Source organism: Cheilinus undulatus, linkage group 8 (genome assembly GCF_018320785.1).
Source record: "Cheilinus undulatus linkage group 8, ASM1832078v1, whole genome shotgun sequence".
Lineage (NCBI taxonomy): Eukaryota > Metazoa > Chordata > Actinopteri > Labriformes > Labridae > Cheilinus > Cheilinus undulatus.
In genome coordinates, this window is record NC_054872.1 from 30137010 (window position 1) to 30159852 (window position 22843).

At 39.6% G+C, this 22843-nt stretch overlaps 1 protein-coding gene across 2 annotated transcripts in view; it reads left to right on the forward strand.

Moving 5' to 3' along the window:
• The window catches only part of kcnn3 (potassium intermediate/small conductance calcium-activated channel, subfamily N, member 3), a 109664-nt gene extending 91992 nt beyond the window's left edge, over positions 1-17672 (forward strand). For both annotated transcript variants that reach the window (XM_041792943.1, XM_041792944.1), the window contains exons 8-10: positions 5953-6080; positions 9123-9192; positions 11960-17672. In XM_041792943.1, the coding sequence (XP_041648877.1) occupies positions 5953-6080; positions 9123-9192; positions 11960-12403 (642 nt within the window). In that variant the 3' untranslated portion in view covers positions 12404-17672. The remainder of the gene's footprint in view (positions 1-5952; positions 6081-9122; positions 9193-11959) is intronic.
• The last annotated feature ends 5171 nt before the right edge of the window (positions 17673-22843 follow it).

Here is a 22843-nt window from a genome sequence, read left to right on the forward strand (position 1 = left end):
TTCACCTTTGGCTGCAATCACAGCACTGAGTCTGTGTGGATAGGTCTGAGGTTAATTTTACGTCTACCGCTACAAGCCTTTGATGGCTGAGAAGCATCCCCACAGCATGATGCTGCCACCATTGTGCTTCATAGTGGGGATGGTGTGTTGGTGGGGATGTGCAGTGTTTGGTGTACACCAAACATATCGTCTTGTCTGATGACCTAAAGCACCGTTTTGTTCTCATCAGACCAAAGAACTGTTTTTCCACTTGACCATGGAGTCTCTCACATGCCTTTTGGTGAACTCTAGTCGAGATTTAACATAAGTTTTCTTCAACAGTGGCTTTCTCTTTGTCACTCTCCGATAAAGCTTTGACTGGTGAAGAACCTGGGCAAAATTTGTTGTATGCAGAGTCTCTCCCATCTCAGCTGCTGAAGCTTGTAACTCCTTCAGAGTAGTCATAGGTGTCTTGGTGGCCTCTCTTATTAGTCTCCTTCTTGCACAGTCACTCAGTTTGTGAGGAGAGCCTGATCTAGGCAGATTTACACATTTGCCAGATTGCATCCAATTCTTGAGGATGGATTAACCAAATTCCAAGGGATGTCCAGTGCCTTTAAAGTTTTTTGTATCCATCCCCTTGCTTTTATTTTTCAATTACTTTATCTCTGAGGTGCTGGAAGTGTTCTTTTGTCTTCATGGTGTAATGGTAGCCAGAATACTGATTGTACATTACATATTTAATTTACATTACTTTGTAGAAATCTGTTTTTACTTTGACATTGAATTGTTTTATGCAAAAAAAACTAATTATATTGACCACAATTGATGTGTAAAATAAATCCAAGGGGGGAATTCTTTTTATAAGCACAGTATTACCACCAGGCAATAGTTCTTGTTCTCTTTTGGTTAAAAAAAATAAATAAATAAAAATAAGATTTTTTTTAACAACAAAGAAAATCAGCTGTATTTTCTAAGTGCAGATTGTCAACGGAGGAAACTTCCGGTGCATCCCTGAGTGTCTTACTGTTATATGGTATGTGTGATTGATTTGCCTCTCCCCTTCACTCCCCCTGTGAGGGGAAACAGGTGATACCATGTGTAACCATGGCACATGCATGTGGTTGCCAAGGTAATTGGCCTGTTTGTTTACATTTTGGCTCACCAAGAAAACAACACTGAAGCACTGCAGCACATAATTACTAATTACATACATAGGTCATTAACACCCTCATGGGTCAGAGGGGTTAGGCACCTTCAGTGTTGCTAGAAACCTGTATCCAAGGCAACACCAGATGAAGGCGGAACAATCCAGGAAAATATTTTTTGTAGGTGACTAATAAAGTGTCAGAGGCTGTTGTTGAATAGATTTTTTGTTTCTTTTACCAGTACCTTAACATATAACTAGCATCACTGGTGTAATAAATAGCAGTAGTGTCAGTGATGACACATCTGAAATGTTTCTATTTATACTGATTGATTTATATCCACAATATGTCATCTAACACCCAACATGCTGAGGTGTGGGAACCCCTTGTTTTAACAGATTTCTCATGTACCTGCCATAAGGTGTGCTGTGTAGGGGAGCAGCCAGAACAGATCTTTGACCCTGACCAGCCATATGGCTGCTTCATGACTACCCAAGTACAGACCATATGGTCCAAACATGGTGGCTGCCACTGCCACCGTTTGGTTTCTCATGGAGCCTTATCAGCAGTTCTTGTTGAGGTTTTTGTTAATGGAGCTCCCATCTTAGCAGTGTGATATTATCAGTCCGTTATTTGCATGTGGAGCAGTTCCCAACATTTAAATGAAGGGTGAAGCTTAATTAAATGGCACCCAAGCAGCAGATCAGGCTTCTTCTGCACTGCTGGCCTGCTGTAGGAAGTTTGTGTGGAAACTTAGCAAGAGTGAAGCTGCCAGACAGACACAACATGCCATCATTTATCATATTTCACTCTCCCAGCAGTGATTAATCAGATGGTAAATAGGATCTGACATATCAATTTACCAATGTGCCTGCAGATATGAGAGTATTAAATGTTCTCCTCAGTATTAAAAACAGAGAATCTGAGTTTTATTTTGACACAATGTAGACACATTGAAGCTACTGAGAGGGGATTTGGGCTGCTTATGAAACAGAGTAAAATTAATATCAGTACCTCTCTATGAGCTGCAAAAGCAAATGAGAGAATTAGTGACAAATTGGATAATTTTTGTATTGCCTGGAACTGCTGCCGGGTGGTAGGTGTCAAAGGAAGTGATGAACAGAACACAGCAGAATACAGAGCCTTTTTAAAGCATAGTGAGTGATACTTAGGGGTGAAAAAACACAAGTGTTTGAAGGGGTGAAAGAAAATCAACCAAATAAGTAAGGACTACAGCTTTGTCCAGTAGGGGGCACAACAGTCAATGCCAAATGAAAGTTCCTTAAATGAGCTTTATCATTTTTTTTAATTTTTATTTTAGCATTGCTAAGAGGATAGCAGCTGACTCTTAATTTTTCAGTGAAGCTCCTCTAAGGATTTTGCCATTTGTGTTGATTGTAGCACCCCCTGTTGGCAACATATTACCCCTGATGTCTTTGCTGATCTTTTCCTGTAAATGTAACTGTTTAGTAACTGAAAAAACCTTATCCCAGTGACTGTTACGGAGCCCAAGACATGACATGGTAAAAAAGAAATTAAATTGTGGCCACAATATATTTATAACGTGCACACGAAATACTAATTCATGGCCACAAAATACTAATTCATGGCCACAAAAAACTAAATTGTGGCCATACAATACTAATTTGTGGCCACGAAATAAGTATAACGTGTGCACAAAATACTAGTTTGTTGCAACGAAGTAGGTATAATGTGAGCATGAAATACTAAATAATAATATTGATATCATTCCTGGACAGCTGGGTGAGCAAATCGAGTGCACCTTCTCTAAGGTCTAAGGTAGAAGCAGTAGAGGGGCTAAAGCTACTCAGTGGACAGGGATAGTTTGAATGAATTTTATTTTAAACTGGCCACAAATTAGTATTTTGTGGCCATAAATTAGTATTTCATGCACACGTTATAGCTATATTGTGGCCACAGTTTAAATTTTTTTTTTTTTTTTTTTTTGACCATGTCATGTCTGAGGCTCCGTAGGCTATAGATCTTAAGTGTAGTAAAAGTTTTTTTCAAGGCTTTTTGTATGTGTATGTGCTGTAAACCTCTCAATTTGACATCTGCTTGGTGTCAATGGTTTTAACCATAAAATGCACAGTTTGTAAATTTCACCATTGAGGCCTTAATTTAAGGATGTTCCCAGGCATCTAGTTCACTTTCCCTAAATTTGACTTAGTCAAATTTATCACATGGTCATTCTGTCAGGTGGTATGATGTGAGCCTGATATGCTGTGTAGAGCACAGCTAACATTAGCAGCTAGCTCCGCTGCTTGCAGAATAGTTTCATGCTTCAGTATGTGGCCTCTTTTCACTTCAGCTGAGTAGTTAAACGTGAGTATAAGCCTCAACAGCCTACACACCACTTTATCTCTGTGTTCTGGTTCAAAAAAAGTCATACCTCACGGTTCCTACAGCATGCTAACAACTAAGCTTCTCATGTTTGCATCCTGTGAGGCTCTGACAGGAAGGCAGTGGCCATTTACTGAAGCCACAGCAGCTACTAGTGGCCAAGGCCACTCATAAGGGGCAGGGAGGTAAAAGGGAGAGCTTTCTGGGGCCCATGAGGAGGACAGCAAAATCATGCTCTATTGTAAAGTTAATCTGGGATAACCATATTTTATATTTAACTGGAATAGTAACATTTGTCAAAGCAACAAAAAATATTTTTTTTATTACTGTGCAGGCATGTTTGGGCCAAAGATTTAGGCTGCATTAAGGTATAGATGTGGTGAGTAAGCAGCCTTAGGGTTCCCTCAGGCAGGGAAGGGGATTAAAGCAACCAGATCGTGCTCTTGATGTCCTTGCATATTACCAGGGGCATATGAAAAATAATCTGTTCCAAAAAATAACAAAGTCCACACCTTTAGGGTGAAGTAAGGGGTGGATATGGGGCATAAGCAAGGCCTAGGGTAAGGGCCAGGCAGGTAGGAGGTTCGCCACAAACCCCTGGTTGTGTTGTAGATGTTCCAAGGGCCAAAAAACCACAGGTGGTCTACTGGTGTGTTACTGGGGCTGAAAAGGCCCAGACAAAAGAGATGCCATCGAGCTTGGTCCTCTCTAGCCCCAGATTGTGGTACATAAGGCCTCACTGTGCCTTAGCGCCCTACATGCCTGAAACCTATGTACATGACTTTAAATGTAGGAGAAGAAGTCATTTTTGTTAATCAATGTTGACTTTTTTGTAAAAAAAAAAACTTTACATATGACACCTTGAATAATATCCACTATAAGTAATCAGTCTTGTTGCTAGTGTCTGGAACAAATTATAATCTGTTTCATAGGTTGTAAAAATCCTTGCAGGGACTTTAAACACCATTTTTAAAGAACTGAACACATTTAGAAATGCTGTTTGCATTATTCTCTGAGAATGACAAACAGAAAGTCTTTTTGATGATTCTTAGCATCTTTGCAGCGCTGTCACTGAGTCTCCCTGCTACATGGATGGGAGTTTAGTAATCCTATTGAAACACACCAGGAGAGAGAAACATGGGACAGCAGGGTTTACATCTAAATCCCATTAGTATGGCAGAAATATTTAATAGTTTTTGGGATTTATCTACATTAAATTTGCACATTTTGGTAAGTAATCATAGCAGACTGTGTAAAGGTAGGAGTGAATGAATTTGTAAAGCTCACCATCATTAAGAGTAATTAGCAAAGTGGCAAGTTAACTGTATGACTCAATCCCCTGGAGGGGTTTCACATATTATGTGTAGCATGTTGGATTAGCTCTTTTTGGTCTGACTTCCTCCATGTCATTGAAAACACATCTGCAATGCCCAAGGACTCCTCCTCCTCCTCCTCTCTTCATCTGTAGCCAATAGTGTGCCGGTCAACACATGTGTACATCCATGCATGTGTGTGAGCCGTCCTGCAGTGGATAGGTGCTGATTAGCCAAGCTGCTGGGCTCTTTTGTGCTCCTCAGACGGGGGTATAATTGTTCTTTGTTCAGAGCTCGGCATCTCTTTGAAGTCTCTCCTTCAATTTATGTCCTTACAGATACTCCCTCCCTTCTTCCCTCTCTATGGTATCCTCCCACACCTTTTTATTATTTATTTTTAAACTAGGAGTCAGACCCCTGTGTTGTAATTACATAGCAACCTATAGAGAGAAATCCATGGGGCATCCAAGTATATATGACTGAACTGAATCCTTATAGCAGAAATCAATTTGAAGTAGACATTAAGATAAAAAAAAAAACAGTATTTAATTAAATTAGAGCAATTTCACATTTGCATGCTTAGAATAAAATGTAAGAAATGACCACTGAGTGTGATGGCTGTTAAGCTTTCATCTGAGAGCATCATTCATTACATACACTGTTGCTCTAACATACCTCTTCTGCATGAACGATGATTGCAGCCACTCTTCATATTTTTGTAACTCACTTGCTTTCATAATTAAATATTTTTAATGAACTGTGGTGCTACTGTAGTGAATTACCTCCAGCTAGCCAAGATAATGCAGCCCATTTGAGTTAGTCTGGGATATAATGTGGCGTATAGACAGACTAGAAGAAAGAGAAGTGTGTGTGAGGGGGAGACTCCTGTTAGGTTCTCATTGCCAAATCTCCCTGAGGAGAGAGCTGTTTATGAAAAGCACTGGCAAGCAAGCCGCCGTGTGCAGAGAGAGAGAATGAGGGCAGCCTCTAAGATGAGAACCACAGTTCAGGTTTTTTTTCTCTTTATAGGAAGACAATGGGAAACGGGAGGGAAATGGAGATGGGTAAACCTGTTGCCTGAACCAGTTGCCAAGGACTACCTGTTGCTAACAATGCATGTTTATGTGTGTTTTATTGTCTGGGTGCAGATAAAGAACGCAGCGGCTAATGTGCTGAGGGAAACCTGGCTCATCTACAAGCACACCAAGCTGATGAAGAAGATCGACCACTCCAGAGTCCGCAAACACCAGAGGAAGTTCCTCCAGGCGATACATCAGTGAGGACACACCTTACACGCACCCACACAAATGCGCGCACATGCACACAACCGTGCTGCTGAGATCATGAAGCCTTTGAAATCAGCTGTACTTTCTATCCACCCACTGGTTGAATCAATGCTGATAATCAGATAAAGTCCATGAATCCCTACACTCACAATCACACACACAGAAAATGATTCATCATCTACTAAAGTACTAAAGGGCAGGCTCACAGCAGGAAAGTACAGTTGTGGGACTTGGTAATCAGTGCATTGCGCACTATTAGACACACTGATCATTATCTTTATCTATGCTTAGGAGTGATGTTGATGCTGCTAATAGGAAAGACTTGGGAGGGTTGCAACAATGGATGCTTACAATTAGTCTTATTCCTCCAAAAATGCTGGAGAGGTGGCTCACATGCTGCACATGCTCAGTTAGATCTTCAAGCCAAAGTAGACAGTAAACACATCCATCATTAACTGCTGAATAAAAAACTTGTTTGGAAGCTAAAGTGATTTTATTATGAGCTATATTTATGCATAACATTCTGAACTTTTGTTTTAATAAATCCAAATAAATTTAGTTTGCATCATTAACTGAGAGAGGTCTGGCTGCAGACTGTACATCTCTGATGGCCCCTCTCTTATGTTATGTTCACGCAACATGCACCTATCTGAACATGCATAGGGAGTTGCTAAATATGTCTTATCTGTGCAAATGACTCCTCCACTGGCATGTAAAATTGTGTGAACGGCAGTACCCATAAGACGCGTGAGTGGAAGGGCTTCCTTCTCCATCATCTGGCATTTTAGCTTGTTGTCAATAAAACAAGTTGACCTTGACTACATTGAGAGGACTGGTGCTTTGTATCTAGTGTGGAAAGCCCAAAACCTGCTAACTTGATAGTAGATGGCTGAGATGAAGTGACAGACAAATGTATTCACACCTTACAGGGCATCCGACCTCCTCAGACACTTTCCTCCAGGCGAGCTCCTTTTTATTCCTCATGTTATTTCATGTTGTGTCGCATAGCTCGGGGTAGCCACAGACAAGTATGACAAGTTCCTCCTCCATTTTCCAGTTGAATGAATTTCCTCCCCCCCATTCTGGTCCTTTGGAGTTACTCTGTCAGGGTATACTATCAGCAGAAATATACTGTCACGTATATGTCACCGGAGGATCTCCATGCTGATTGGCCATTGTGGGGCGAGTGATTTGCTTGAGTTCAGATTTTTCAACTCTTGCAGATAAGTGAATGGCGAGTTGAATGCGAAGCAAATTTGCCTCATTCGTGCAAATTACTTGCTTAATTTATGCGAATTGCATAGCATAAATTAGGCCCCTTATCTCCAGTGAAGGCCAGTCTTACAGCTTCAGCAAACCAAGACACTCTGGACTATGCTATGCTTCCAACTTTGTGGCAACAGTTAGGGAAAGGCCCTTTTCTATTCCAACATGCATGTGCCCCAGAGCACAAAGCAAAGACTAAAAAGACATGGTTTGATGAGTTTGGTGTGGAAGAACTTGACTGGCTCACACAGAGCCCTGACCTCAACTCCATCAAGCTCTTTTTGGTATGAACTGAAACAGAGATTGAGAACCAGGCCTTTTAGTCCAACATCATTGCTGGACCTCATAAACTCTCTGTAGAATGAATGGACACAAATTCCCACAGAAACACTCAAAAATCCTGCGGAAAGTCTTCCAAGAAGAGTGGAGGGTCACTCCCTGTGTAATGGTCATGGGACTTTTGTCCATATAGTTTACATTTTACATAAAGGTCTAGTTTTCCACAGACTAACATAATAATTTGACTTTTTCTGACTTAATCTAAATGTACAGTGAGAGATATTTGTTACAGCTGTCCCAAGTCTCCCCTACTGTATACAGCAGAAACTACCTCATAACTTTTAATCCACTGCTCCCATTCTGTTAGGTGATATTTAAATAACTACAGAGGTGCCTGTTCCACTAATGGCTGTTTTATTTAAAGATGGTTGTATCTTCTCTGTCTAGCATCACAATTAAGTGTCTCCTCTTTCATGTTTCCTTGTGTTTGATCTTAAACAGTTCAGGGTAGACTAGAGAACAAGTGTGTTCAAAAGGCAGAGTCAAGGGACCAAAGACTTTTAATTGCGACACAGAGCGAGCAATCCTGAGGCATGTCGACTGTGAACAAAGTGAGGAGGTGATTTTACAGCTAATGTATGTGCTTTTAATGGTCAAACAAGTTCAGGTGCAGTATCATTAAAATCAGGGATTATGGGAGATGTTGTAAGAGTTATGGTAGAAAAACACAAACTAGACCTTTGGTTTGTTATGCTTGTATTGGGGTTTGACAGCTAGGGATGACTCATTTGGACTGAATTGATCTGATTCTGGGTGGCACGGCGGCACAGGTTACTGGTTCACTTCCCAGTCCAGTCAGGGTCTTTCTATGCGGAGTTTGCATGTTCTCCCCATGCACATGTGGGTTCTCCCAGGTACTCCGGCTTCCTCACACCACCAAAAACATGCTCATTAGGTTAATTGATCATTCTAAATTGGCCATAGGTGTGAATGTGAGTGTGCCTGGTTGTCTGTCTCTATGTGTTGTCTGTCTCTATATGTCAGCCCTGCAATTGACTGCCGACCAGTCCAGGGTGTACCCCGCCTCTCGCCCGGTGACAGCTGGGATAGGCTCCAGCCCCCAGCAATCCGGAATGGAATAAGGGGTATAGAAAATGGATGGATGGATGGATGATCTGATTCTCATAGACTGTGCTCCCCTGCAGGTTACTACGATGAAAGACTGTTCCTTTAGTTTAAACCTTAAGGTCTCAGTGTTAATCTATGCATATTTCACCTGCACCACAAAATTGCCGAGCTTGAGAGTACACTGTGTGCTCACAATGTTCAGACTGAAACCCACTGACTCACAGCAGGTAGAAATCAAACAGGACTTGGCAAGGTGACCCCTCCACTGTGTTGTTGTCTGGACCCTAAGGGATTAGTTCACAGGGATGCTTTCTTTGTGTATGTGCGCATTTGTGTAATTTCTGTGTGTCTGTTTGCAGATTACGCAGTGTCAAAATGGAGCAGAGGAAACTCAGCGATCAGGCCAACACACTAGTGGATCTCTCGAAGGTGAGACACGCACGTACAAACACTTCACAGATGCGCAGTTAACGTGTTTGTGCCACCCTGAAATGTATCCCAGCATTCCTCTGTTTCAGCGCTGACCTGCCTGTTTCAGTGGCTTTGCGTCTCCTAGCAACCAGAACAAGTGTTAAAACAGGGATGACTGAGTGGAGAGCGAGGAGGAAATGAGCGCAGGGAGGGGAGCGCTCATGTTTTTCTGTTACTGTGTGGGTGTGTGAGTGAGAGTGTGAGTCTGTGATTGTTAAAGACTAGAAATAAGAGGAAGATCAAGAGTGTATGTGTGTGTTTTTGCCCTCCATGGGGAGATGCCTTTAGCAGCAAATATTTTGCAATAATGCCATCTCAATGACTCCATCTCAATCGGCCACTTGTGCGCTTTACCATGGTTACTGAGGCCAGCGGGTACGATGCAGGGACACTCTGCTGGCTTCCTTTAATTCTCTCTCTTTTTCTCTCTCTCTTCACAATGTTTTAACGCCCACACAGAGACTTCCCTCCAGCCTCTACTCCCTCTTGGACAGTTTTTCTCCCTCTTACTCACTCCTCCTGAGCTACACGCTGGCCTTTTTTTTTTTCACTTTCTCTCTCCCTCGAACCCCTTGGCATCTCTCTCTTTCTTTAATCCAAAAGCGTTTTCTCTAAACAGTGTGTAATAAAGAAGCCCTCATAATATTCGTGTTTACAAGTCTGATCGGTCTCTGTCATCCAAGGAACGCTGTGTGCACCAGTGTTGATTTCATTAGCAAGACTATGACAAAAACGTAAGTCAAGACTAGACTAAGACAAACTAAAAGAGATCTTTGGTGATAAAAACTTTGACGAAAAAGTAACTTTAGTTTTCATCAAGGAGTCCTAGACAAGACTAAAATACTAGTTCTGAACTTTGGGACATTCAGAATGATCATCACATGTTTCTCCCCTATGCAGATACAGTATGGTATGTCAGTATTTCCATCAGGGTATTTTAAACCAATGAAAGTATGGATAGTGCATTAACATGAGTGTTAAACATTTTAACAATTTACCATCTGGCTGACTAGATTAGTTCAAGAAGAGTCAATGTGAATAAATCAAAGTCAAAAAAGTAAGTGCTACTGTTAGACACCGCACCTGTCAAGGCTAGGGATGGGGATTCAAAACCTGGATCCATGAAGACCCAGTTCCGTATTTTTCAAATACCTGAAAATCAATAACATTTTCGATACTGATATATCATTTTATTATGTCACTGGTGTTTAAACATACATTGGTCCTTGCAAAGGTAACATGAGCACAACAAAAAGCACATCAGCCTTGTGCATCAAAATCAAACCAAAATGCGGTGCCTTTAGCTGTCAGCTTGAAGAAAAAAAACTCTGTGTGCCAGTTGCATGCAACCATTTTTTGCCTGCGCTAGAAGTAACATGCAGTCATAACACTTGCTTTAGCTGCTCCAGGACAGCTTTCTTCATTTGCTCAGATAAATGCTCAAAAGTGCTTTGCAGGAAGTACCATAAATAAAAAATATTAACAGTGTAAAAATTGGCAGAGTTGAAGTTAATTAGCGAACTGAAAGATGATTATTTATAACCTCTGTAAATTAGAGGACTGTATTCTTCATATCATGTTGTGTTCAAATGCCACTCAAAAAAAGGAATTTTTTGACAAGAAACTTTAGTAAATACAGTTGTGAGTGTGTTTGGGAATTTTAATGATATAAAATAGATGTAACATACTGAATCATAACTTTTTAACTCATGCTTTACTCAATTTAGACCTGCTCTGTTATAAATACAGTATTATCATCATGTTGTCTTTCCACCAAACAATAGAAAAGCATTGATAGTGGTATCGAAGAGTATAAATATCACCACAAAATTTATGATCTTCATCCCTTGTCAGGGTACACACTAAAACTTTCAAAATAAAATTGCATTACATGTCTGGTAATGGTAAGTGTCAGGATAACAAACGTTAAAAATAAAAAACCTGACTAGCAAAACCTGATTACAAAATGTTTAACAAAGTTGAGTAAATAGTCTACTTAAAGGAACAAAAAGTGTCCTCCCTGAAAACACTCTAATGCAGCTAAAATAGCTAAGGATAAAGCTAACAAAGTTACATTAGCTACATTAGCTACATAGGTAATTTAGCTGAAGACTTTACACCTTTTATAGTTCTGCAGATCTCACATATCTATGACAAGGGAAATAGCTACGTAGCTAACGTAGCAAGGGCAATTGAGATATGTTTGAATGTTATGTTTGCTAAAACTAACTTAGCTACATTATCTATGTAGCTACATTACCTACCTAGCTAACATAGCTACATTAGCATTGGCTACGTTAGCTAAGGCACGCATAAAGCTAAAGTTAGCATAGCTACTATTATGATGTAACGTTAATACGTAGCTAGCAAGCCACTGTTTGCATAACTACTACTTTAACAGCTCTATACATAAATATCCCCAGATTAGACCTCTGACCTTTTTTTCTGTGTCATTTATGAAATGCTGTTTAGTCTGTAATGTTAGCAATGTGGTTATTTCATGAATAACTGCCAGACTTTGTTTATGAATAAAGTTGAATTAAAAAAAAAAACTACTACACCAAAGACGTTTTTTAAATTCAGTCACATTGTTGTCTGCAATAGAGAGTGTCTAACAGCTGTGGCCTGCAGTCAGACACCTCTCAATTTTGCACACTGTAACTTTAAGAAAAAAAGATGCCAAAATTACCACTGGTGTTCACTGAGTTAACTCCTCTCCTCACAGATGCAGAGTGTCATGTACGAGCTAATGTCTGAGCTCAATGATCGCAGCGAGGACTTGGAGCGCCAGATGCTGTCCCTGGAGCAGCGTGTGGAGCAGCTCACCGCTGGTTTCAACTCCCTGCCTGCACACCTCTCAGCCACCCTCAGTGCCCAGCATGCCGCTTTGGTGCACCTGCTCCAGGAGAGGGACGCAAGGGACGGTAGAGGTGGCATTGGTGGAGGAGGAGTCGGTGCTGTGGTGCCTCTGTCCCCTGCTGCTTCTCTAACGAGTCCTCCACCTCCAGTTTCTCCAGTTTCTCCAGTCCAGGTCACATCTCCGGTAACTCCCCCCTCCCAGGTCACCACTCTAGCCTTGGAGTCTCCTCTGTCACCTCCACCTGTGAGCCCAGAGGGGAGCCTGGAGGCTAGCCCCAACATTAACACCACCTGCACTTCTAGCTGCTGAAGACGAAAGGGAAAGAGGAAACAAGGATGGAGGAGAAGAGGCCGGGTTAGTCCTCTTTCTTCAGACTAAAGGAGAGAGGAAAAAAGGAAAGAGGTAATCCTCTGAAGCTGCAGCAACGAAAACTGGATTATGAAGTGGACTAATAGGACAAAGATGGAGGGCCCGCGTGACTGATGAGACACATTAGGGACTTTTGGGCGCTTTCCTTAACGAGGGAAGATGATAAAACGGAGACTCTAAAAGGTGTGAGGGAGAGGAAGGATGTCAAGTGGGTGAGAAATGGAGGAAGAAAGGACAAGGAGAGGGAAGTAGAGAGGGAGGAGAACTAACTAGGAATAATTATATGAACTCAGAGCTCCAATTACTGAAAAAAGGCCTTTTATTCTCTCTCTCTCTATCTCTCTCTTTCCTTCCCCAATCTCTCTTTCCCTTCATCAGGAATTAATGACCATGACTTTTTATCCTTATGATGTATTTTCTATCTGAATGCTAATTGTGTGTTAACGAGCATCCCTTTAACAGAAGGTCCAATCAATACGACCATAATATAGGAAAAAAAAAAAAAACTAGTGGCATGCATCGCACACACATAAACGCACACACACATACATTATCCACGCAATAGAAGTGAACACCACACAAACTTAAGCACTCACTCTATCACAATGCAGGCTCTATTTAAACCCACACAGAGGAATGAATGCAGGAGCCCACAAGATAATACTAAAGCCTATACTGCCAAGCACTCAATGCACTGTCAATCACCACACAGCACTGCCAAGTAATGTGGACGCACTGTAGAGAAATGTTCATCCAAATAACTTCTCCTTTGTGGCTGTGGGCTAATGCAGTAGTTTTGACTTAGATGGCATAGTTGTGACATTTGAACTACTCAGCCAGGAAAATTGTAACCGTTCAGTGAACTAAACAAATGACAGACCAAGATGAGACAAGTCAGGACAACACGGAGGGGCATGAGTCATCGAAACATCCATTTGTGGTGTGGAAGAATATAAACAAAACTACAGCATAATTACTGCATCCGTTGAGGTAGAGATTAAAGTCCCTGTAAAGTGATGAATAAAACTTTATTTTTGGTTTGTTGTATGACAGGCCACTGTGTTATGAATCACCAGGCTAAATTTCAGTCATGCTAAACATCTCTAAGTTTGTAGAATTAATAAGGCATACAAGCATAAGGCAAATAAGGCAGTCATATTTGCTCTAGGATGTTGTGGGCGTGTCCGTTGAAGCCGCACCCACTCAGGAGAAATATGATCCTCTCAAATTTAGAAATGAAATGGTACAACCTGACTGGAGGTCAGTCTGTCTGGTCAACTGGACCTGCCAGCTCTCAATGACAGCCACCGGAGAAACAAACACATTTATGACATGACGGGCTAAACCCATCATTTTCTGAGTTATGTGAGGTGATATCTTCCTCCTGTTTATTAAACTTCTTTGTTGTTAAGTTGTTGCTGAAAACACTTAATTTCCTGATGCTGCTCTGCAAAGTAGAAGTCTTTGATGATAATTAGCACTAACTCTGCCTAACTCTGTGCCAGAGCAGAGAAACAGAAGTCGGGGATTAAATTAGCTGTTTTGTGGCACAAATCTTTTCATTTGACTTGTAGGCCACCATGGCTGGTAGATCTGGAAAATTTACCTCACAGTGAGTAAAAACACAACATTTTTCTGGCTGTTAATTTTTATTGAAGGTAGTGACATCAGCTAACACCAGACTGTATTCAGATGAACTGCTTGGTGATTTTATATTGTTGTAGCGCTAGGAGGCGGGGTAATTCCCAGTAGTGACCGGTGAAGTCATGGGCGGGCTATATTTGCCCTGCACATATTAAACCAAGCCAGGAAAAAGGCAAACTTTTTAACGGTTTAAATCCACAATTCAGTCACAGATACATCTCAGAGTTTTCCCAAGTTTACCACAACCTTATTCCAACATATCTAGTTTGTTAAGACACAAAGTTTGGATTTCACTTTACAGGGACTTTAAACTGAACTGATGCAAAAGTGTAGCACAGGGTTTGATATACTGAAATGATGCTTTAAAAAGTTTGATTTTAAAGTTTCTCTAAAAATTGTTTATGAAAACCTCAGAAAACTGATTAATTTATTTGTATCAAGTGCATTTATATAGAGTTGGCTGCTGAAAGTACATATGAAGATCTATTAAAATTTTGATTTGATTAAATCGAGTTTAAGCAGGGATGCACGATATTATCGGCATGATATCATCAACAGCAGATAATAGCTTAAGTTAAATATCAGTACCAACGAATTTAAAATTCCTGCAGGTATATCTATGGCTGTCTATATTGGCAGTATTTAACATATATCAGCCTTAAATATCAATAAGATGAACAAATGTATCATCAGGCATAGCTGGTTGCCTAGGGTGCTACAGACAAAGACGGTCCACCCTGAGCCCTAAGCATTGGAAGAATTCACAAAAGTAAAACAACTCCCAGACTGTCTACTTCTGTGCTACTCTATCCACTCCAATTGATTTAGTCTCTCTTTGCACAGGAGACACTTAGTGTCCTTTCAAATAAAAAAAAGTGCATTATCAGAGTCTGTATTGACTAAAATGAATTTGGAAATATCAGCATATCAGATATCAGCAAAGATTAAATATCCTGTGACCCTAATTTAAAGCTGTAAATATTAAAGCTCCTGTGAGGAATTTTTGAAGGATAAACCCCAGAGTTTCAGCTGATTTGCAGCAAGGAAAAACTCAAAATTTTCAAGTTTAAAAAGTGGTAAAATTACAAGAGATTTTTTTTTAAAATAAGGTAATTTATGTGAACCGAAATTTAAAATTTTAAAGATTAGAAAGTTGGAGATAGCTGATTGCGTGGAATAAAATCCCCCCAGTTGAGGCCGTTTTTCTTGCACAAGCCCTGTAGTTAAGAGCCTCATCAAATGATAGTAGGGAAGAACTTTAGATTTTAGTCCAGAATCAATACAATATCATTATTATCTGACATAGATGACAAATTTCTGTAAATTGGGCTTATCCAACTGTTGTTTTCAGATTGGTTTCTCAAACAATTTTTACTTTATAATATCTTACATTTATGACTTTAAAATCTTGAAATTTTCGAGTTTGTGACACCAAATTTACAGTATTTTCAGCGCAAATTTCTAGTTATTTCTCAGAAATTTGCATTTTTCATAAATCTTATTTTTCATTTTTTTCAAAATATCTTGATCTCAAACTTTGAGTTTGGTTGCTTGTAAATAAAAAAGACTTTGTAATCTTAAAAATGACATTTTTGGTTATGTTTCAGTATTTTTTTTCAAATATTAACAGAGCTTCTTTATATTAATCAAATGTTTTTAATCTATTAGGGTGGCCCTTGTATGCTGTGTGTATTATGTTTTTGATCATGATTTTAAAAAATTACTCATAAGTCTAATTTTGAAAATGTCAGAGCAGACAGGGTCCCGTGCCCTCAAAGGTCTCTGGCGACCCCCTTGGGGTTCCAAAGGCCTCAGGTTGGGAACCACTGCTTTAGACTTACAAAAGCATATGAGACGATGAGCGACAAGACTGTAAGAAAATTCCTTAGTAAATTTGACACCTGTAACTGCTGCCACCATTGGTTAGGTGCAAGAAGAGGCTAAAGCAGGCCTTTTTTTTTTTTTTTACACTTTTTTAAGCAGATATTCACAGTGAGTAATGCATAATGACTGTTAAAGAAAGCATGAACATTTTTAATCAGGAAACACTAATTACACATGCAAAGGACAAGAACAGTAAGGACAGAAGATATACCACGTTGCCCACAGGGGGTGCCAAAATGATCACAAACCAAAAGTTTCTCACAGAAGCTTTAAAGATAAAGAGCTCTAATTTTTTTTGGTTTTAATATTTTGAGATCTTATGAGGTTGCATCTACCTGTATGTTTACTGAAGATGGAGTAAGAATCAATACGTTATCCATCAATAATAAATTAACTGTTTATTCCTTTACTTTGTAGAGACTGAAGTCAGTGGAGTCAGGGTGGCTCGGATGATGTGGAATGTATATTTATTTTCCTCTTATTTTCCGATTTAAAAAAAAGATTTACATTTTTCAATTATTTATTTAATTGACTTTAGAAAGATATCCTAAAATATGAATAAGTTAATATTTATATTTTTATGCATACAGTTGTATACTCAATCTTCTATGAAAGGGAGGAAGAAGAAAAAATACATTACTGCCATTCTTTTCGAGCTTGCAGTCCCAAAACAAGACACTGTTATCATGAATGTATTCTGTGTAGAGAAATACACTCAAACACTCTCGCTTGCTCAATCACTTAGACTGCCATGCAGCCACAAGAACACACACGCACGCACACACAGATACACGCACACACCTCGACAACCAAAGTGCTCTCTCTTAAATGGACTTCAATAATAGGCAGGGAACGCTGCTGTCACTGGGGACAAAAGATAGCAGGGGGCGTTGCAGATATCTTGACAATATTTCTGAGGGAATAACTGTGAAAAATCTGGGCATGGACTTGTCACAGAGCTGTACATGGACTGCTCTTCTCTGCTTTAAAACAGGTCACGGCGGACGACGGATGAACACAAATAAACCTTATAAAGGAGAAATGGCCATGGTGGAACAGCTGTTTGTGAAATAAATAAAGCTTAGAAAGAGAGACCATGGTGTATCTGAGGGGAATCATAATGGTGTGATGGGAAAAAAGACAAGCCTACCCTTACATTGGAGACAAAAACTGTCTTATAGCGACATGCTGTGGCCGGAATACTGAATACATATGCTTGGAATATTGTATAGTATGCTGTTAACGAAAACTAGCTTTGTATTGCTTAGTCTTTTCTACCATTATGATTAAACGCAGTTATAGCTGATATCTAATATTACTAAACTATAGTATTCTTCTCATTCGTCATGACAATTATGATATATGTATTAACAATTCGTTAAATAATTATGAACAAGGAAAGTGCCGTTTAAGGTTGAAATTATTTTGTAATTTTATTTTATCAGAGAGAATTAATAAAGTATATATCTATAACATTATAGCTTCCATGTTTTCTGAGTCACTGCTTTTTCAATTTACATTTTTGTTTTCTTTTTATATTCAGTGGGACATAGAAAAATACAACACTTTAGAGCCAGTTGGTAAGGTGCAGATCTTTTATTCCTTCCTTTTTACCTCTTTAATTTCTGTAATTGGTTAGTTTTATATATTTTTCATTCAAACAAAAATGAATAAACTTGGACACCCTGACTTGTGTTTCAGATGTATATGTGTTGCTATTTATTATTGTACTTTCTCCTTCAGAAGTCACTTTGATACTGTCGTTAAGGTTTATGGGATTTAATGCAAACCAAAAGATTTCCATCAATCAATCAATCAATCAATCAATCAATAAATCTATCTATCTATCTATCTATCTATCTATCTATCTATCTATCTATCTATCTATCTATCTATTCTTGTTCAATGGCTGAAGCCCCTAACCAGCCTGAAATTAAAAGCCCATATTTTATATTTACAGTAAAGAAAAATCTGGAAATTGGTATTTTGCATTTTAATTGTAAAAAGGGCAGATGAATAACTGGCAGACAATAGAGATGCAGAGTAACAACAGACAGACAAGAGAGAGGCAGAGCAACAACAGTCAGGCCAGAGAGATGCAGAGTAACAACAGACAGACGAGAGAGAGGCAGAGCAACAACATGCAGACCAGAGAGAGACAGAGCAACAACAGGCAGACCAGAGAGATGCAGAGTAACAACAGACAGACAAGAGAGAGGCAGAGCAACAACAGGCAGACCAGAGAGAGATTTTAGCAGTTGAATTCAATTGAATTCACATCACACCATTCCTGTGGTTGCCTTCTGCCAATACATGGAACATAGATTTTTGAATGATGGCTTCCTGTTATCAAGTCCCTACTTGCCTGCTGTTACCCTACATTAGAGGGTTTGACAGATCTTCCTTATCCTGCCTGTATTGATTTAAAGGTACGATGGTGATGTACTGTATGTGATATTTAAAAGTTTACCATAGAGAATTCCTCCCAAAATCCTGTTGACTGTGACAAAGGAGTTTAGAGTATTCACACAGTATCTCAAGAAATTAATTTTTGCTACAAGAAAAAAAAGCAACACAGAAGCTCAGCTTATTGTGAGTTTAACCCAGGGTAGAAATAAAACAGAGTAACAGAGGTGTGAACGCCCGTCAGCTCTGTGCCCAGAGCACAGCACATATCCAGATGTGATGAGTTTGTTATCTGTGTTATTTACTGCAGGGCTCCTCTGCTCCCAGGGCACCATCAACTCTCAAGATATGTGCATTTTCATTACTGTGTTCTATTATTCTTAGGCAAGGCAATGTTGCACAATTTTTTTTAACATTCCCTCAGCTTCTTTCATTTAATCTCCACCTCTCTCAGTGCATCATTTTAGAAACCATTTATAGTGGTAGGGTTGCTGTTTGAGCCGAGGCGAGCAAAGGACCCAGAGAAAATCAAAACTGGATTTCTTTTGGGTCAAACTCAGCCGGAAGGATGACTGGACTGTGACAAAGAACATTTAATTTTGTTGATAAATTTGCCAAAACACATGAGCAAAAAGTGTTAAAAGTAATCAGGGTTGTACTTTTTGTAGTCTTTAGCTAAAGTGGGGCACCATAATTGGTGAGTGCCAAATCAGTGTTAAAGAGCTCCTTTCATAATAGTTTTCAAATACAGTAAAGTTAAAACTCAGTGGAACAATCCTTACCTTTCTCTCCTTGTTTGTCTTTGTATTCTGTTGTTTCACTGCCAAGATGTGATCATGTGTTTTAGGGGCTATCATGTACTTGTACAGCAACAACAATAGCAATAATGTTGTCATCAGTATGAACCTGTTATGTGCTTATCTCAGTACTAAATTAGATAGTGCAACTTGGATTGAATCGTGACTTGAAACATATAATTCTGCTTGCTCCATTGTCTGAATAGCTGATCGCCTTGTTCACGTGCTTGCCTTCCTGATGACACTTCCTGTGGGATCTGTCTAACAGACAGGACAGAAGTGACACAGGTAACTCAGACATCAGTCTACATGGGATGATGTGCTACACTCACAGCTTCTCATCAAAGTATACTCTGTTTAAACTTTATGATAAGCTCCTATTTTGCTTTATTGTTTTCTTCTCTAAGGATCTTGACCTCCTGTGCAGATTTTCCTTGAGGAAAATCTTTGGTAAGGGTTGACCCTTCATCCCAATTTTATTAAGTTGACTTGTAATAATTTGAATTCTAATCCTCTGCCTTATCTATATTAAAAACCTCATAGAAAGGAGGATTTCCTGAATGTTTGTTACCCTGAAGACAGTTTGACCGTGTAATTTCTGAAGTATCAAAGAATTATTTTGCCGTTCCATCTGAAAGGTGTTGTGCAGGTGCCTTATTTAAAACATGGACCTCAAAGTGAAGGCCACAGACAGAAGGATGCCAGAGGCCAACAGTTCCTGATCATGTGGTACACCTGTCAACAACCATGTCATCACCACACAAGGCCTAAATGTCACCTGGATGGAGTCTGTTGCCACCACAACCGCACTGTCTTCCTCTTAACCTTGTGGCAGGAGGGATAAGTGATCTTCTGGAAGCTTCTATTAGGAAAACACATTTGTTGTGGAGATGTAAAGCTCCTTGACAGTGTTGCTGCAGGGCAGGAAAACACAATCAAACACACTCTTACTCTCTTACGTTCCATGAAAATAAAAGCCTTCTGATGACTTCATCTGTCACATTTCATCACAACGTAATGATCTTTGAACCCCTTATCCTAATGCTTTATAACCCGCTGTTTCCCTGGCAACCAGAGACAGATCTACCAACACATACAGGTCTGTGTGTCAGAGTGTGTGTGTTTGGTTCATGCATGTGTCTAGTGAGAGGGTAAGTATTTGATGAATAATATTTGTAGAGCATTTGCTTGTGTGCTTAGCACCTAACAGAGGAAAGCAGGATTGAATGCAGATAAGAGTGATAGTGATGCTGCTGATGTTGATGGTGACGTAAAAATAACAACGGAAAAATCTGGGATTAGCATAGTTGATACTGGCAGATTAAGTTTAATTACCTCCGCTAAGGAGGTTATGTGATCGGGAGGGTTTGTTCGTTTGTTAGCTAGTTTGTTAGCAACATAACTCAAAAAGTTATGGACGGACTTTGATTAAATTTTCAGGAAATTGCATAAGGAAGAACTATTGTGCACCACAATGGTTTAGATTATATTTAGGAAAAACCTCACTGTGGACTGATTGGTGTGTCTCATTTGATTGACAGATAGCTCAACAGGCAGAAGCTACGTTTCTGTCAACCAGAATGCTAGCTAGCAAGCTGACAGGAAGTTGCGCTCAGTGTGTGGGCTGTTAGGTTGATCAAAAGTTTGGTTGAGACTGTGATTTCAATATGGAAGCCGCCGCTGATTGGCTTCAAGAACTGTTTGAGTCCTTCTATTGTAAGCAGACAGCTGATGTCTCACGGGGTTTGTCCAGTTCTTTCTACTGTCTTTGGCCCCTACCGCGGAGTAAACTCCATTAAGAACTGCATAATGCGAACCATGGCAAGACGTGTCAGTACATGACTTTTGTTGTTCTTGAAAAGAAAAAAACTCAAAGCTGTTCTTTATTCTTCTTTTAGCGAAGAAATGTCGTCAGGTTCTGGCGCTTTAGCAGCATCCACACTGTGAATTACCAACAAACTCCACAAAACGTTGACTGCCATCAGTTATCCGTGAAAAAAAACTCCTTTCTCTGTGATATCATTCAAACCTTCTTCCTTTTTTATAAGCATTATTGATGGTGGACATTCATACTTGGCTCATTAGTGCCACTAGTAACCTGACACGCCAGATGGATTTGTTTCACACATCCATCTGGGAAAGCTTCAATAGGAAACGTTTGAGAAAAGGCAGAGGCTTTGAAAAAAACTCGGAGGCTGATTGGGTGAACATTCTGTCACATCTCTACGGGCCAATCAGAGCAACAAAATACAGGTCGTAGCTGCTATCGAGCTGCGCGTGCCCATCTACTGAGGAATAACGTGAAACATGGTGACTATAGACATGTAAGTACTCGACTTTTGTGGTTTTTGAAAAAAAAAATCACTGCTGTTCTTTGTTCTTCTTTTAATGAGGAAATGTCGTCAAGTTCTGATAAAACTGGCGCTTTAGCAGCATCCACTCTAAGCCCTTCCGCCATAATTGCACCGACCTCTTGCTGCTTGTTTACATCAAGCCTCTGGTGCACCCGACAGTACTGCCCCTCAACGCTGATTGGTCCTGTCACTTTCTAACTGGGCCCAGTTTCGTTTTCACTGTCTGTGTTCGATTTCAGTTTAGTTTTTATTAGTTTTAACTGCTGGTTTGTTAGTTAGTTAAGTTTAGTTTTTATTTTTTGCAAAAATGCTTCGTTTTAGTTTAGTTTTTATTAATTTTAGTGTTTTAGTTTTTTACGGATTGAAGTCGGGACTGAGTGAGCGTCATATATTTTTAAAAACATATTAAAACAGGCTACTCTTCACTAATTATGTATTTTTTCTAAAGAGGATATCTAAATACAATTCCAGACATAAAACTATCACTATGTGAAGTCTTAACTAATCAGATCAGGCCATTTTACACTCCCCAGACATGGTACCAGTCGGCATGGTTGTGTCAAAGACTAAAACTAAGGATATTTTGTCTCAATTTTTTATTTTATTTTAGTTAGTTTTGTAAGCTCACTATACAGTTCTAGTAAGTTTTTCTTTTTTTTTTTTTTTGTAAAGCTTAGTTTTTATTTAGTTTCATTTATTTAGTCAGAGTTAACTACAACAACCTTGGACTGTAACATTTGCAGTGGTTATTTCATGAATGTGACTTTCCAATGAATAAATAAAATCCAAAGCTGGAAATACGTTGTACCAGCAAATTATGTCACTTCCTTTTGAGATATACAGTGTCTCAGCTGAATGTTCTGTGAGTAGCCACCAGAACTGACAGTCTGCATATGGACCCTTCTTGAAACAACATGAAGGAAACGAGCCATAGGCTGCCCACTTTGAGGACTACAGTCTCTTAACATGTGGCTGGCGGACATAATAACTAGGCTACAGGGGCCTCATTTAAAGGTACAGTGTGTAAAATTGGGACTATCAACATCTAACAGTCAATTCTGGAGTGTGATGCTCATTTCTCTGGTGATAACTGTGGGAACCAGTGAAGTTTAAAAATCAATACATGCTTAACTGTTATTTGGTTCCTTCTATGGTGCCGTAGAAACAGGCAAAGTGCAAAAATCCAAGATGGCAGCGTCCTTGGAGGGGACCCTCCCTATGTATGAATAAAAGGCTTATTCTGAGTTAATTTAAAACATAAATTTAAAAAATGTGTTATCAGATGTCAACACTAA